The sequence below is a fragment of the Drosophila ficusphila genome, unplaced genomic scaffold, assembly GCF_018152265.1.
Source record: "Drosophila ficusphila isolate 14025-0441.05 unplaced genomic scaffold, ASM1815226v1 contig_412, whole genome shotgun sequence".
NCBI classification, from domain to species: Eukaryota; Metazoa; Arthropoda; class Insecta; order Diptera; family Drosophilidae; genus Drosophila; species Drosophila ficusphila.
In genome coordinates, this window is record NW_025064326.1 from 3924689 (window position 1) to 3940946 (window position 16258).

Consider the following 16258-nt stretch of genomic DNA (forward strand, 5'->3'; position numbering starts at 1 on the left):
TTTTTTTATATTGTGGAGAAAATTGAATTATAGCCAACACACTCACACACACACATTCAGTCCGAGGAGACGTTCATTGAGATTTTCCATTTTCTATTGAATCAAATGGAAACGAATGAAATGGATCCAAATGAAAAAAATCTCGAGTGAAAAAAATCATGAAAGTGGAACTCCTCAAGTCCTTTTGGAGAAAGAGACGATTGCATTCCTTCCCGGAATATGAATTATTCAAGCAACAAACTGCAATGATAAGCACCCTTCTCAGAGCCCACCCACAAACCATAATTTAGCTGAAATTCTCTCTCTCAAATTCACAATAAAATATGCAAAAGCCTCGCCAAGTGCCAGAGACCTTAAATAATAATAGGGCATAGAGAGATATCCGTGGAGGGCCGGCAAAGTAAGCCCAGACCATCCAGCATCGCCACTAAGCTGCACAAATTTGCATATTCAGTGCAGAGGCGAGCTGAAAAAACTCAACTGAACTGCGGCGGATTATAAGTTTCACAACTCAATAATTAAAAGTAAGCAATAAAAAGAAAATCGCGATGATGGCGCAAGTGAAAAATTGAGGAGACGTCAACAAGTATCAAAGTTTTCTATGCTCTTTAATTTTTTTAAAAAGATAATAAATTATATAAAATTTCTTTTAAATGAGTTCTTTCTTTTATGTTATATGTATTGCCCATTAAATTGCATGTTAATATAAGTACATATTACTCTTAATAAGTAATCCTTTAATACACTTGAAGAATAAGGTTGAATATTTATGGGTAAATTTAATTCTATTCATCAATATATTATATTCTCCAAATCTGAGCATCGCTTCTTATAAACCCCAGTCGCACATGCTTGAAAATCTCCCATTAAATGGAAAATTAAGCTTAAATCGTGGCGGAGCATCAGGGGCAATAACAACGAGCGGAGTGGCGACAAATTCAGGTGAAGGCAGGTGGGATTACTCCATGTCTTCTTTCATATTTCCCTGTCAACTGCAGCTCCCTTTTTCCCCTACATTGAAGATATATATATATATATATTGTATGTAAATTCGTATATTTGTGACTGCAATCTGGGGGAGCACGCGTCTTAAGCGGCTTATTACAAATTTTCCGTTGTTGTATGCATAAGTAAGGAGATGAGTTTAAATTATGAATGCTCGTAGGCAGATTCGAGTATATATCACCTGCCCTCGAGCTCAGCCATTCCTCCCCAGACTCTTGCCACTTGGCACTCTGCAAAGTGATGGTAAATAATTGTAATTGAAGACGCCAATTGTTTGCCAGCAATTAGCCCCCTTCGATGGATAATGATGTATGCTGAATAATGAATTTTTGTGGGGGCTGCTGATGGACGCCTTCATCGTTTTTTGTTTTCGTCAATTTTTTGTGGCTCGGATGAAATCATCTCTTTGTATGGAAATATGCTAAACAGGGTTTGGCCATTTAAAAAATGTTTATTGGTTAGTCATATATTTGAAGCAACATCCGCTTAAGTAACTTACTTACCTTAACTAAAATGCTAATAACTAATGATTAGACTACTCGTTTCGTTGCTTAAAAGTAGATTTTTTGATACAAAATAAATCCTTTTTATTGTTTCTTAATTGTTTTTTATGTTTAATAATTCAAGCCTCAATCGGAGAGAAATCAATTTTTTTTCCTGTCAAACCGGCAGAAGTGCAAAACAAATTTAATTTGGTTTGACTGCTGTGAGATATTACTTTTCTCGTGTTGAACCGATTTTCTCAGTTACTCAAGTGAAAACCAGAAAATCTGCCAAAATGGGATTATTGATATGAGTCTTGTAAACCTTGTTCGCCTGTTTGTTTGTTTGTTTGTTTTTTTTTTTCACCCCCGCTTCCGCCCGAAGCAAATATTTGAAATTCGGATGGAAATTGTTCGCCCAGCTTAAAGCTTTTAAAGTTGGTAATATCGCCACAGTTTCGCCTGCTTGCCAGGAGGACGAGCCACCGAGATGAGGACGAAGTTAAGGCCACGCAGATCAACTCATCTGTCAGGAGGTTGCCATGAAAGTGGCAAGAAGTTGGGTGGGGGACCAGGGATCCAACGGCTGAGGGGCAGACATTTATTAACATGGCTTGGGTGTGGCGGCAGATGCTGCCAGAAAGGTGTTAAGTGGCAGATTCTTGGGGCGAAGCGAGGGGAGAAATGATGATGAAGCGAATCTCACATATCAGCATAAATAAATTTAAGTGTCGAGCAGAGGCACAAAGAAATCTGCGTAAATTTCGCTACCATCCGACCGATGTGGCATAAATATAAATTACCCGCGAAGACGGGCATTTTTTTAATGATAAAAAATATTGTAAATGTGTGCCAGCGGAACAGACAAGATATTTATGGAAGTGTGCGGCGCGTGTCCGTTGATTTTCCTGCCGCTTCGACGCGGCTTCTTCATTTTTAATGGCTAATTAAATTGGCAAGCCGAAAGCAGAAGCTAAAGTGCAAATTACTGGCCTCTAGAATTCAATCAAAAAGTTGCCGCTGGTGAGTGGAATTGGAAGTGCAGGGCTGACGATAACGACCGCAGGGAACAAATAAGACTCGGTTAGATATGTGCTTACTGGAAAAGCACACATACGCACTGTTGGCCCGAGGAACACTTGCCCTCGCAAACATTTGCGCCAAGTTAACTGCGGTCGGATTTTCGGCTACCGACTAGGATTTCGCGGCTCTGAACAGCGATGTGAGTCTATGTCGATTTATTACCAATAAGATTTATAAATTAAAAAAAAACTAATAATAGCAAATCAAAGAAAAAAGTACACAAGAGTAAATCAAGCCCAAATAAAACCATCAATCAGAGGTTATAATAGTTCGCTGTCCCACTTCCAGCAAACACCTCATCATAACTCGTTCCATCACTGACCCATTTTTGGTTTTGGCCATTTAAGTTTTTGCGTAACGCACCTTACTGCGACTTTAACAGAGGCACTTGGCCATCTCTAATAGGAAATGCATTTGGCGATGTTCAAGTAAATTACGTCAGCGGCTTGCCGCACAAACAGTGGATGGGGAAAGGGGGGAGAAGACAATGTGGAATAAGTGCCAGCATGGACTGCTTAAAACACACAAGAGTACACAGAGAAAAAACCCATATTAATTGAACAGAATTTTCTGAAAGTATAAATAAATAAATAAGAAGTAATTTTGATATTGTTACTGCTTTAAGGCTCTTGAAATCTATTAAATAGGTGAAAATGCTTTTCTGTTTTTTTTTATAAATTTAATATTTTTTTTCAGTATACTGTCTCCCCATCATTCTGTGTGTGTTTCTGCCCCAAATATGGGAGCAGAGACAAAATGGAAACGCTGTTGTTGCTGCCACTGCGATTGAATCCGATCCGTTTGAAAGAGTTGAGTTGGCTGGGAACGCGCTTCCATACGAATTGGGTCAACTGGCGCATTTTTGGCCCGATGATGAAGAAGAAGAAGAAATAGAGGAAGCCGAATGGGGCGGGAAAAAGGGGGAGGGCCTGGCTAACGGTTAATGTTATTGCGACTTTGCCATTTATCGCCGGCCATTGTTCGCCACCAGCTGAGATTCCAGCCAAGTTGGAGCTGCTTTCGGCTACTTGCTGTTTGCAGAAAGTCATCGTTTGACTTGGCTTTACGACCCATTGTAACGAACGAAAGAGAAAAATACACAAAGCCAGCTCTGGAATTAACTTCTTTTCAACTCCATTGTGCATTTGACCCGAGTGCTAAATGCAAATGCAAATGCAAGCAAATCATCTCTAATTGTTCATCTCGTTGCTGCCGAAGTCATTGCTGCACAATAATTGACAAGATATGGTGTTCGATTTATTTATGGCACGAATGCTGGAATGGCAAAATTGCTCTTAGCTGACAAAAGCATAAATGCATGAGCCCTTACCAAGTGCCATTGACAAATTAAATTAATTTGTTCAAGTGGAAGGGCAAACAATTGAGCGTGATTCGCAAAAAGACTTTTCCAGCAATGCAATTGAAGTTTGATTTGATTTAATATAGTGACAAGCCAAAACAAATGTGTTGGTTGCTCAAATTAAATTCTTTATGAAGCCACAAAAATTTAAGCACCAGTCAGGATAAACAAGAGAGTTAAAAAAGTATTAAGGAACACCCGAACGCAGTCCAGGCACGAAAACCGCATAATCAAGTTTTAATTATGCATAAATTGTTGGCACACACTTCCAGCAGCTTTATCAGACACTTGCATAATTATACAAAGTTTCTCTATGACTTACTTACCATTCGGCAAATCCTGTTTGATATTAAAAATTGTGCTCTAGACAAAGAAACATTTGAGGCAAACTCAAACAGTGAGGAAAACTTTAGCAGTTTCTCGGGGAAAGTCGAAGAAATGAAAATGACAAGGAGAAGTTCCTGCCCTGCCGCCTTTACTCTCTTTTTGTTTTAGCTGCAGACATTGTCTTGTTGAGAAATTGCGCATATTTCCGTTTCCGTTTCCTGCTGATATGTATGTGTGTGTATATACGTGTGTATGTGTGTCTGTGTCTGCCTGGACTTTTTGTCAACTCTTTTTGCGACCTGGGCTGCAATTTTTGGCTGCCTCTCCGTCGCTCAATGTCTGCGCATAAATTAAGGATATAGCTTAAACAGACGAACCGCATGGCATATAAATGAAACTTTACGAATTTCAATTTGTAATGAAATATTTGCAGTAGCCACGAGCTATTCGCCAGCAATTTTATTTATAACTTCTCAACTTTAAACCGGTTGTTCGACATCATGAAGCTCATAATCTGACGACAGCAAAAACCCACCACTTTTTAATATTTTTCAATACTTTGTTAAGACTTTTTTTGGTCGTTCGGCATTTGATATTGATGAAATTAAGCTTGCCATTGGTAAAAAATTTGTTATTTTTGATGGCCACACAAATGGGTAAATGTGTAAATATGGAAGTGGGTGTGTGTACGGGAGTGCACAGCTTTCAGGCAGTTCAATCAACATAGTGACATTTGATGTAAAAACCTTTCAAACGCATCTCGCAGATAACCACGGATTTTCGTTATTTTTTATAATACCCTGTTGGCTGATGGGTATATAAAAAAAGGGATCACAATATAATATTAAAATATTATACAATATAAATATTGTTTAAATTGTTTAATTATAAAATAAAAAGAATTGTTACTAAGCCCTTTGATATTTGTTTAAGTATCACCTTAAGTTCTCAATTGGATACTTCCTCCATAGAACTTTTTCTGATTTCTCTCCTTGGCTTCCCTTTTTTTCGACTTCACTATTCGTGTGAAATTTTACCAATATGCGGCATTCTGTTGACTGACTGTCGACTGATTGCGTATACGCGATGTGACAGTTTGGTGAAAATATGTTGCGTATTCGCCCTGTCTATCGCTAGCTACTACTCCCAATCCCTATGAGAAATAGTTGGACTGAATGCTGAAATATGTCGCTGTCTGCCCGAATCAAGCCGAATGTGATTTTTAATTCTACATTTTTTGACATTTGCGTTTGCATTTAAATTAGATTTTACGAGGCCACAAACATTGACTGCACTCCATCGGAAAGCTGCCCGACACATCGGAAAAGTCGAATGGATTGCGTTGCTGGATTGACAAATAGGATTCTAAATCCCGAAAAAGCAAACTGAAAAGCTAATCGAATTTGCCATAAACCCGGTCTTTAAATCGAAGCGATTGAAACTAATTGAAACATTATTTTTGGTCAAATCGAACTTGAGGTTGTTATTGTCGAAAGCTTTCCCACTTCTCGGTTTTAATTGCATCATCTTCTCTTAAACCCATAATTGTTTTGCATCTCGTTTGGTTATCAAAAATATAAAAACAAGCACACCAAAACAGCAGAAGCTGCTTCATAAAATTAAACTTAACCGTGTTGATGATGTTCATTAAACGGACGCAATCATAATAACTGCCAGGGAAACAAATATTAAACACAGAATGGTGTAAAAATTAATTAAACCCTAATAGCTGTGAAGCATTTTTGCAGTCAAAAACGGAGCTTGAGGAAAACGCATTTTGTATTTACCCACACCGACCTATTAATGCATAATTTTAATCGTTTCCACGGAGTATAAAAGAGATTGAGTAACCCAATTTGAGCTACCATAATTAATAACATTATTTTCGTAATTTTGGTTAACCTTAATGTCAGCCATAACATTTAGCCTAATGGATTCGGAATGGGAAAGAAAGTCGTGAAATTTTCACTGTTAAAAATTTTACAATATTGTTAGAACAGTTTAACATTTTTGTCACTTATCTTTAACTAAGTAATCAGTAGCCTTTCCCAGAAAACTCTCACTAATTTTGAAAGTCAAGTCTCCGAATTTTCCATCAACTCTTTAATACTTTTTTATTTCACCACACAAGGTTGTTCGGTTCAGTTCACATTTTGTTTGTCTAGAATAATTTCGGTATTGGTCCAATCTCGAAAGGCAAAAAATTCATCAAATAGTTCGGGAAACTGCCCCTAAATTTGAGCTTTTTTACGCAAAATGACTTTCACATACAAGGAACTAATAGACGTGGCCATTGGCTCTCCGGAATCGGGACACGTTAACTTCTACGCTCTGCATGTCCTGCTCACGTGCTTTGCCCAACGGTTGGAGGTCCTGGACGAGGTCGTCGAGCAGGAGGACTACATGGTGGCCAATGTGCGCATGCAAAGCAGCTTATGTGAGTAGTGGAGTGATAATCTTGCATTATAGAGATCTAGGGAAACGCATTTCAAAGTACTTTTCAAGTGGGTTACAGATTTCTATTGGCTAACTATTTTAGCTTTTTATTTAAGAACAAACAAAAAAAAAGGATATATGTATAATGTTCCAGAGCTTGTTTAGCATTTGAATTATTATTATGATTTCCCTTGAATTGCTTACGTTATTTCATCACATTAAAAATGAAAATTCATTTCTGAATTTTTGGTTAACCTACTTTTAGTGACCGTGGCTAATACATCCAAGATTCGTCTATTTGCTGGTGCGGATGCTGAAGAGGCAGCTGAGCCCGCAAATGAGGAGCCTGCCGCGGAGGAGGCACCTGCTCCCCCACCAGCCGAAGAGGAAGCTGCTCCACCGCCTCCCCCCTGCAGAAGAGCCTGCCGCCGAGGAACCAGCTGCAGCGGAACCAGCTCCAGCAGAACCCGCTCCGGCAGAACCCGCCCCTGCGGAACCAGCTCCTGAGGAACCCGCTCCAGCGGAACCGGCTGCCGGGGGCACTCCGGAACCAGTGGCCTCCGCCCACGAACCGACTCCGGCTCGAACTCCGGGCTCCGAGGAAGGGGTGGCGGCGGAGGGCTTGGCTGAGTCCCCGAAAGTCCAAGTGGACCCGGATACCAAGGCAGATGAGCTGGTTCCCCAGGCCTCACGAGTATCCTCAAGGTCGTCCACTCGGGATAAATCGAACACTCGACTCGATGGTTCGTTGAGCAACAACCTCACGCGACTGGAAAGACGTCTCTCGAAAATGGAACTGCAAAAGGAGCAGGCTGCCATGGAAATGCAATCGTTTGTGACCAATCTAACTGGTCAACTGAAGATCACCATGGAGCAGGTGAACAATGTGACCCACCTGCTGATCGATAAGAAACCCAATCCGCAGAGGATTAAGATACTCCGCCACATAGCCAAGCAATTGAGGGTTTTGATGGGAACCACCACTGGCAGTGAGGTCTCGATCAGTTGGTCAAGTGGTGAAATTGTGGGCGCGGAGGAGGAGGAGGGTCTCATGGAGGAGGAAGTCTCCATTGAATCCTCTGCTCCCACGGAAGTGGAGAAGCCGGAGGAAGAAGAGGACTTGGATTTGGAGCAACCGCTTTGCTATTCCCCAGAGAAAATGTTGAATGAACTGCTCGATTTGAAGTCGCAGTTTTGCGCCCTGACCAACAAGGTCAATGAATTGGCTGCTGCCCTTCTGAAACAGGACTCCCAGAGGTTGATGGATATGATGAAGGACCTATCGGAAACCGTGAGGGATATAAAGCTCTATATGGCTAGCAACAGGGAGGCCACTAACTCCATGCAGATTCGCCTCAATGATTGCGTGAATAATATACAGACCCTCAAGAAATCCGTTTCCCACTTGGACGAGGTCAAGATCGACAAGACGGAGGTTGAACTTCTTCTGGCCGAGAAAGTGGACTTCCAGCAACTGGCCACCAAAGTGTCGCTGGAACAACTCGAGGAGTACAAGGCCAGATTGGAGAAGATGTTCTGCGAGGTGCGACATATTATCAGTTTGAATGAGAAGAACGTCCTGCAGATCATCGATAATCTGCGAATGACTTTGGGCGTAGATGCCTTGGAGTTGAGCTTGAAGGACTTCCGGGATGTGATTGAGAGGCGGGTGCAGTTGATTGCCGAGGCACTGCAGAAGTACATGGAGATGACCAATGATGATTGTGCAGCAGCCGCGGGAAGGGTAAAGGTCATGCAGGATCTTGCCTGTTTGGCCTGTGACACCACTTGTGTAATGAGAACCATGGAGCGATCAAAGGTGCCCTCGCTGCCGAATGCCAAGGGTTCCACTGGCCTGGGTCCCATTGTCACCTATGAACTGGGACAGATCCGCAAGTCGGGCATTATGGGCTACTACCGGAAGGACGAGTTCCCGCACTCGACAAGTGCCTGGACCAAAGGAGCCGGAGTTCCCATGGTCAAGTGCACCCCAAGGCATGCCGGTGGAAGCCACACCATCCACACCGCAGATGAGCACATGCAGAAGGTGGTTCTGTCCAAGAAAAACACTGGATGGACATAGAACCGGACATATACAAATATATTTAAAAACTACACAGTAATTTTAACATTGTTGACTATTGTAACTGGACAAAATTAAAAAGATTGCGGTGTCTTAAACAGCGATATTGTTTGCATCAAAAACTGAATTAATTGGCCTTATTGGTGGTATAAGTAGTCCTGCCAAAAACAGCTTACAAAGTTCTTACTCAAAATATTGACCTCAAAAGCTCGCCGGGAAAAACAATTAATATGCACAGATTCCCTTGCTGTAGATCCCATAACCTATTTAATCTCGGAACACACAAGAACACTACACTTTAATATTCATTGCATCACCGTATAATTCCATAAGAGAACTAAATAAAATATGTTGACTGTAAGCGATTTATGTTAATGGACTTTTTGGCCAAGAGCATTTATTTTCAAGTTTCCATGGCTGTGTGCGACACTTTGAAATTATTATTGATTGCACTTTTTACTGGGCGATTTTAATTGACGCAGTTACCTACAGCCACTGCATTTGAACGGAAGAATATTTTAAAACATTTATTTTCGCTTTGCGGCTCATTTAAATTTGGCCTCGCATTGCAGCATTCGCGGCGTGCTTGTGGCAGCGATTGATAAACATTTTTTATTGTCCCGGTCTAGAGTGGGCTTATTCCTGCTCCCGATTCTGGGCTAAAAATGAAGGGCTCGAGTGGACTGACTGTCAGGGCCTTTTAATGGGCTAACGATTAAATGCATAAATTTGCCATAAATTGAAACAAGCAAAACATGACAGGAATAAACACCATAAATTTCTTTCGAAGGCAGCAGTGTAAAAACAGGCCACCACAAATGTTGCAAAAATGTCATCTACCCTTTATTCAAATGTTAACTACAAGGGCGGACTTCCTTCAGCATAAATTGTAAATTATTCAGCATATTAGTCAGATGCATTTACATTTTGAACATGAATAATTGCATTGAGAATATTTCAACATCATTAAATTGATTTAAACAACAAAATTTAATGCATTTTGCTGCAAGGAAATATATGTAAACATATAAAAAGTAGTAAGCGTAAGCAAACCTTTTAAGAACTGAATAGACAACTTTCATTTGATGTTTTGAGTTTCCCTAAATGGTAAAAACAAGTGCTCGCCATTAAAGCCAGGTAAGTAAGCGCTCAAATTAATTAGAGCCAGCAATGTGGGCAGAATGTGCAAGAGAGACAAACGCAGCGAATTTTCATGGAAACAGGTCAGTGTATAAATTGCAAGGAAAACTGGCGAAGCCGGAAGGCAAAAAAAAAATACAAAAAGGTAAACAGAAATGGACTAAGTTGGCAAATGGCAACGATTGAAAAAAACAATGCATAACTGCAGCACTGCACTAAAAAGAAGAGTTTATAAATATGATATCAAATCTTAAAATTTTTGTAAAAAACATTAAAGAGTTTATGATTTTTTACAAGTTTTTTGTGAAATATTTAATCGATATTTTATTTCAAGTTTTTTCACTATAAATGTAAAAAACTTTCTTGTGCATCGAAACTTCATAAATTGTGCAATGAACACCGCTGAAATCGAGAAAGGGAAGAAAAGCCAACAGAGAGAAAAACAAAGACTCCGGGCAAATAAATTTAAATGCAAATTTAAACGAAAACGAGTGTAAACAGTAAACACTTTGGATTGGGGTCTGAGTGCAAGGCTAAGACGGAAGTCTCTCGATCTTGACATCGTGGAAAGCAAAAGCCAAAACCCAAATCGCGGAAATGACCCAAAAAAAAGAAGATAGACAGACACTGCGCCGGAAAAAAATAACACATGGGAAGAAGCCCGCCATTGTTGTCTCTCTTTGAAGGTCACATTCGGAGTGGGCGGAAAATGCGGGGGAGGGTCGAGGAAAGTGTTGAGCTTGAGCCAAATTGTTGAGCCAATTTCCACGTCTCACTTACCCCATAACCAACTTCGATTGCGGCACTCTTATATCTCTCTGCGGATTCCCAAGCTTCAATAACTCAACTTAGTAGCCTTACCTAAAAAGAAAATCAAGAAAATGCTGTGTTTAGTATAAAAAGTGGATAATGATAACTTTTTGGATTGCAATATCAATAAGGCAAACAACATTAATTCTATTTTTAAATTATATATTGCTGGGGGAGCTGAATAGACTGGGAAATACTTATCCGCATTTCCATTCTGTGGTTTTGTGCAAACAAAAAAAAAGCTAGCAGGAAGAAAAGTTTTGCAACAAAATTCCGACATTACTACACAAAATTCGATAGAAAAGTTCTTTTGTAACTAAATGGTGATAAACAAATAAAAAATGAAAGACAAATAATTTGGGCGAAATGTTTTGTGGTCCACCAAACCAAAAAATGACAAATATTTGTAATGGAGAAGTTGGCATTAAATCGGTCACAAGAGTGTAAATAACATATTTTTCGAGGGAGGAGATAAACGTGTCCGTTTTATTTGCTTTTACATTTAACATTGAATATTGAAAGCAACCAAAAAGAAATTAATTTTATTTTTAATTTCCATTAATACTGATGTTATATTACGATCTCAAATGTGTCATTCAAGCTTTTTAGCTTAACCTGGTTTTAAATACTCTTATCATCCAGAACACATCTAACATATACAGCCAACAAATACTATTTACATAAATGCCAAGCGAGTTTCACACAATAAGTGCTAAAAGAAATCCAGCAAAAAATGGATAAAAGCAAAAATCTATAAATAAATCTAGCCAATCTAATGAACAGAAATTTAAAATTGCCTGGCAAAAAATGTAATCAATATCGCAGCTCTGCAGGGCAGCTTACATAAGCAAACACAAGCACTCTCCCATATGCGAAATCGTTTCCATTTCAAAATAGCCAAATGATGTTTAAGTTGGAATTCAATTTGGAGGCGGTAGAACGAGGAGAAAGGTTTTCCATCAGAGTCAGTCGAGAATGGAAGTCAAAATGAATTATTGCTCTTGGGCCAAACTCATTTTGGCTTTTACGTTCGTGTATGTGCGAGTGTGTTAAATAAACATAAGAGGACCAAAAAAGCAGACGTAGAACTCTTACTCGAAAAGAAAGGCATTCCGGCATTATCTCGGCTGCTATTTTCAACTTTTTTCTGGCCCCAAAGTAAAATGACTTTGGGCAAAGTAGAAATAGCCTTGAACTGCACAGTTTGACGCAGCTGAGCAACAAATAGGCACACAAACATTTTATATGAGTTTTCCTTCTTTTTCCTGAAAACATTTGCTTAGTTTCCTTGCCAATATATATATATATATTTTTATACATACTCTTATCTGAGCAAAGGATTTGTTTTATGATTTATTACGAGCATGTTTATTTTATTCATAATTAAATGCAGGCCCCAAAAGCGATTGTATTTCTGTTCCCAATTATTATATTTTAAGTTTTAAGCCTCTTTCTGTCAAGCCGGCATTCCCATTTGTACGAATTTAACTGCCTTCCAGAGTACTCTGTAATTTACTTTTAGTCGCCTGAACTTCTACGAAGTGCACATTAAATCTTTATTTATTTTCACATTTTGAACACAAAGATACACAAACGAGTGGCATCTTTGTGGCTGTTGCTCTGCTGTTATGACTTGTTTGGGTATTTTTCTGGTCTGAGGGACATTTGCATAAACCGCAAAATCTGCTTGTTTTGAATTAGCATTTTTTGTTGTTGATGCTGATGTTTATTTTTCTTTTCTTTTTTTTTTCTCGGCCGTTCAGGTCCGGCCAATAATTTCTTTGGCCACGGGCCCCTCATCTCTGGTGTTTTGTCTGGCCTTTGGGCGGTTTTTGAAAAAATATTTCAACGAGCCAACTTGAATGTTTTTTTTTTATATTTTTTATATGAGCCACCACAAAAGTGATATATTCGTGGATTTGAATCTGTGTTTTTGTTATTTTTTCAGCCCGAAAAACCTGCTGCTGGGCAAGTGCAGATAAAGTGAAAGGCGGAGGGAGGGGAAGTCTTCCATCTGGCATCTTGTATATTTATCTTTATTAGCCATTCACCCATGCGTGACTCAAAAAAGAGCAAGAAGCACACAAAACTTTTGCCAGCATGCAAAAATTCAATAGGGGCGTGCCACGCCCTCAGCTCTCACACACACACACACAGACACACCCACATCGAGACAATGGGCGAGTTAATAAGTTATCAATCAAATTTCGTCAATCGTTTCGGGTCAAAGCAATCAATTTGCGTGATAAAGTCAAATGCCTGAACAGGATCCGGTGAAGGATATCTTTCGACCGCCGCGCCCCTTCGATGCCCTTCGACCATTTTGGCCACACTTTCAGCTGAATCCTCTCTTGGCCATCAGTTTTTGGCATTGTTTGTCTGACAGTTGTAAAGTGATTTGCTACGTGAATTGGGCGATGCCGCTGGGATCGAGGGAAATGGGTTATTTTTGGGTGGAGAAAAGGGCAGCTCCGCCAGAATTGGAAAATATGATTTGTATACATTAAGAGATTTGTTGTCAGCTCATGGACAGTCAAAGATGATTTATATTGATGCAGCGCATGTGACAGAAGACGTATTATTTCGACTGTGGCAAACGGAATAAATGAATAATATATTCATGCTGCAGTTTGGTGTTATGTCTAATTAGGTCCCTTGGGGAATCATGAATTGAAATCTGAATGCTGTGCGATATTTGAAATTCAGGCATTTCAGGGGACGCTGTCAAACCATTCGATGGATTTTAATCACCAAGCTTTCGGACAAAAAGTTTAACTTGTCTAATACCAATAACTTTACAACTCAGAACAAGTTCTGAATGATTTGGCCTGATTAAAATCTGACCCAATTAATGAAGACCAAGGGAAAGTAAAAGTTATGCAAATAAAATGTTACAATGGAAACCTTATTGGTGCAATAAATAACAGTAAATTGAACAAGCAGTAATCATAAAAAAAACTTACGTTCTCCAAAAATAAAGCCAAGATTTGTATATCTCGCTTAGTCATTCCATTTTTAAGATCTTTATGGCCTCCGACATCGAAACCCAATCACTGTTTGATGTCCGATTTCCGTCAGTTAACTAGTTTCGTGCCAAATTATGCATAATACAATAATCCTCCGTCTATAAATAAACAGAGCATCTAACCGACCAAAACCCAAAGCCCGCAGCAGAAGATTACAATACAAATGTTGTCGCTTCAAATCAGGCAATGATAAATAATCATAACAGACTCTTATGTTTACCAGCTATCGAATCGAGTCGACATTCCGGCATTTGATTTCCTGTTTATGCAACACAACCGACAAAGTTTTTTCCCAATCGGAACTCATAGAGTTCTAATAAAAAAAGTGGGGGAAAACTTGCCAAGCAAACGCAGAAACTTTTAATGTCGGAGAGTTAAGCAAGTCGCAAACAAACAAAAAGTATGCTAATGGAAAAACATCCACAACCAAGAGCAAAACGTATCCGAAGCTGAGAGCGAAAAAACACACATTTAATTAAGCCGCAAAAACCGATTAAAAAGTTGACCAAATGCCAGAGGGCCAAAAAAAGAAGAAGTCATCAACCAAAATATGGCAAGAATTCCGGTATGCTATGTTAATGCTGACAAATAAAATAAGACGGTGCTGTGATGCTGGTCAGTTGCGATGACGATCCAAAATGATGTGGGTAGATCTTACAAAAAAATTAGTACAGTACGTTTCGACCTTTTAAGGTAAAATAGGTTGTTTTTTTCACCTTAAATTTGATTAATAGGTAAAGCTTAACAATAGCAGATAATCATTGGTTTTAAATCGCTTTTTGTTAAGGAGAATATCGTTATTGCTCGAATATTGTGAAACCTACTACGCTACCTAAAGATTTGGCACACACTGTACCCGAAACAGTTTGAGGAAGTGCTTGAAACGTGAGTTTTGGAATTTTTTATCGATTGGCTAGGCGGTTGGAGCCAAGGTCAGCATCTCAAGCATGAAGCATCAATGACAACTAATCAATATGAAGCTTTGGGGGCATCAACGAAAACGGCAAATAAATTATGCTGCCCGCTGAGTGAAATCTCTTGAGGGGCCAACTCAAGCGACTCTCGTGTATCTTCAAGTGTCACTGGGATCGAGTTGGGCAGAGACGATGAAGATGTGGATATGGATGGAAATGGGAATGGGTATGGAAAGGGGTTTTTGGGGCCGAAGACGGGTTGCTGGGTCAAGTGTGACCAGCCAAGTGAGTTGTAAACAAATGGCCATACCTCGTCGCTTATGCTTATGATAAGTAGGACTCTTGGATTGATGTCGCCCAATGGGTTATGTTCCAGTTCCTGGTGTTTTCGGGCCCTCAGCCATGTAACCCTCCATCATCCTAACTCTTTTTATTCCGCCCTAGTCTGCGTCCTGTCCCCAAGCAAATAAACTTAAGTGCATTGGCTCGTAAGCTTCAGCTCGACTTGAGTGCTTGTTAAATGTAAAGTATATATGTGCGGAGATATTTTAGAGTTCGAAATGCGTTTGGGTTCATTTGTTGCGGCAGTCGGTGGATTTCGGTCTGTCTAGCTGTTTCTAAATTGATTCTGAAGTGCGTAGGAGTGTGTATGTACGATGTAAGTGGCATTGAAGACACACAAATTGAGCGAAGTGAACAAGGAAACAAATGAGCGAATGTAGTAACATGAAAATTGAATTAATGGATATTTGGAGTTATTATAAAAAAGTTTAAGTGACTTTTAATGTCAAGTTTTTATAGATTTGAGATCAACACCTCTGTTTATTCACACCTGTGAAGATTTGGATAAAAACTACTACAATTTGGATATGCATGTCCCAAATCACTTTCTTCAGCCTGCAACTCTCTCATCATTTGCCGCACTTATGTCGGATCATTAGTGCAAAGTATTTCTTTTATCTGACGACCAAAGAAATTAACTAATTTGCTGGCATTTGTGCGGCCGAACAGAGTGAGATTGCCATTGACATTGAAAGTCGTGCCAAATGTTAATTAAGTTCATCAGTAACGTAAAAATAATAACCCAATAAAAAAGTGAGTGCTCTCGCACAATGAAGACATCAAAAAGCATTACAAAAATGTAACAGCGAAATAAAAAAAGAAGATGCGAAGGCAGTGAAAATAGCAGAAATACAAAGCGGAGCAGATGGACAGACTCGCACTTCACTTCACTTTTGCTCTTTTTACCTCACTTTTGTTTTTGCCGCCGTCGCGGCTCGAAGATGAAAGCAAAATTTCACTGAATGTCAGAGAAATGAACTGGACTGAACTGAGCTGAAAATGAACCTCAGTGATCCAGCGATGAACTGCCGTGAACCGAAAATGAAACAAAGTAAGCCGCAATTACGCTGAATAACTGTATTTTCATATTTATGGTACCATTTTGCATCACTTTTTTTCCGCTGCCGCTGCTGTAATGACAGTGCAATTTATGATAATTTCTGGCCAAGGCCATCGTGCCATAAACATAAATTTCTGTTAAGAGCCAACATTTAAAGCACAAAAAAGTGCAGAGAAGAGCAGAAAACAAA

At 39.5% G+C, this 16258-nt stretch overlaps 2 protein-coding genes across 2 annotated transcripts in view; one reads left to right on the plus strand and one right to left on the minus strand.

Annotated features, from left to right (window-relative positions):
* The window catches only part of LOC108094144 (leucine-rich repeat and fibronectin type-III domain-containing protein 2), a 50598-nt gene that overhangs the window by 14281 nt on the left and 20059 nt on the right, over positions 1-16258 (minus strand).
* On the plus strand, positions 6340-8874 carry LOC108094146 (coiled-coil domain-containing protein 96). The gene is made up of 3 exons (XM_043207958.1): positions 6340-6694; positions 6959-7083; positions 7115-8874. The coding sequence occupies exons 1-3, from the start codon at positions 6514-6516 to the stop codon at positions 8774-8776; spliced, it is 1968 nt and encodes a 655-aa protein (XP_043063893.1). The 5' UTR covers positions 6340-6513; the 3' UTR covers positions 8777-8874.

Coding starts and splice junctions, on each gene's coding strand:
- LOC108094146 (XM_043207958.1), top strand. CDS start 6,514: ATGACTTTCACATACAAGGAACTAATAGACGTGGCCATTGGCTCTCCG. Junction 6,695..6,958: donor GCGCATGCAAAGCAGCTTAT/GTGAGTAGTGGA, acceptor ACCTACTTTTAG/TGACCGTGGCTAATACATCC. Junction 7,084..7,114: donor CCCCACCAGCCGAAGAGGAA/GCTGCTCCACCG, acceptor CCTGCAGAAGAG/CCTGCCGCCGAGGAACCAGC.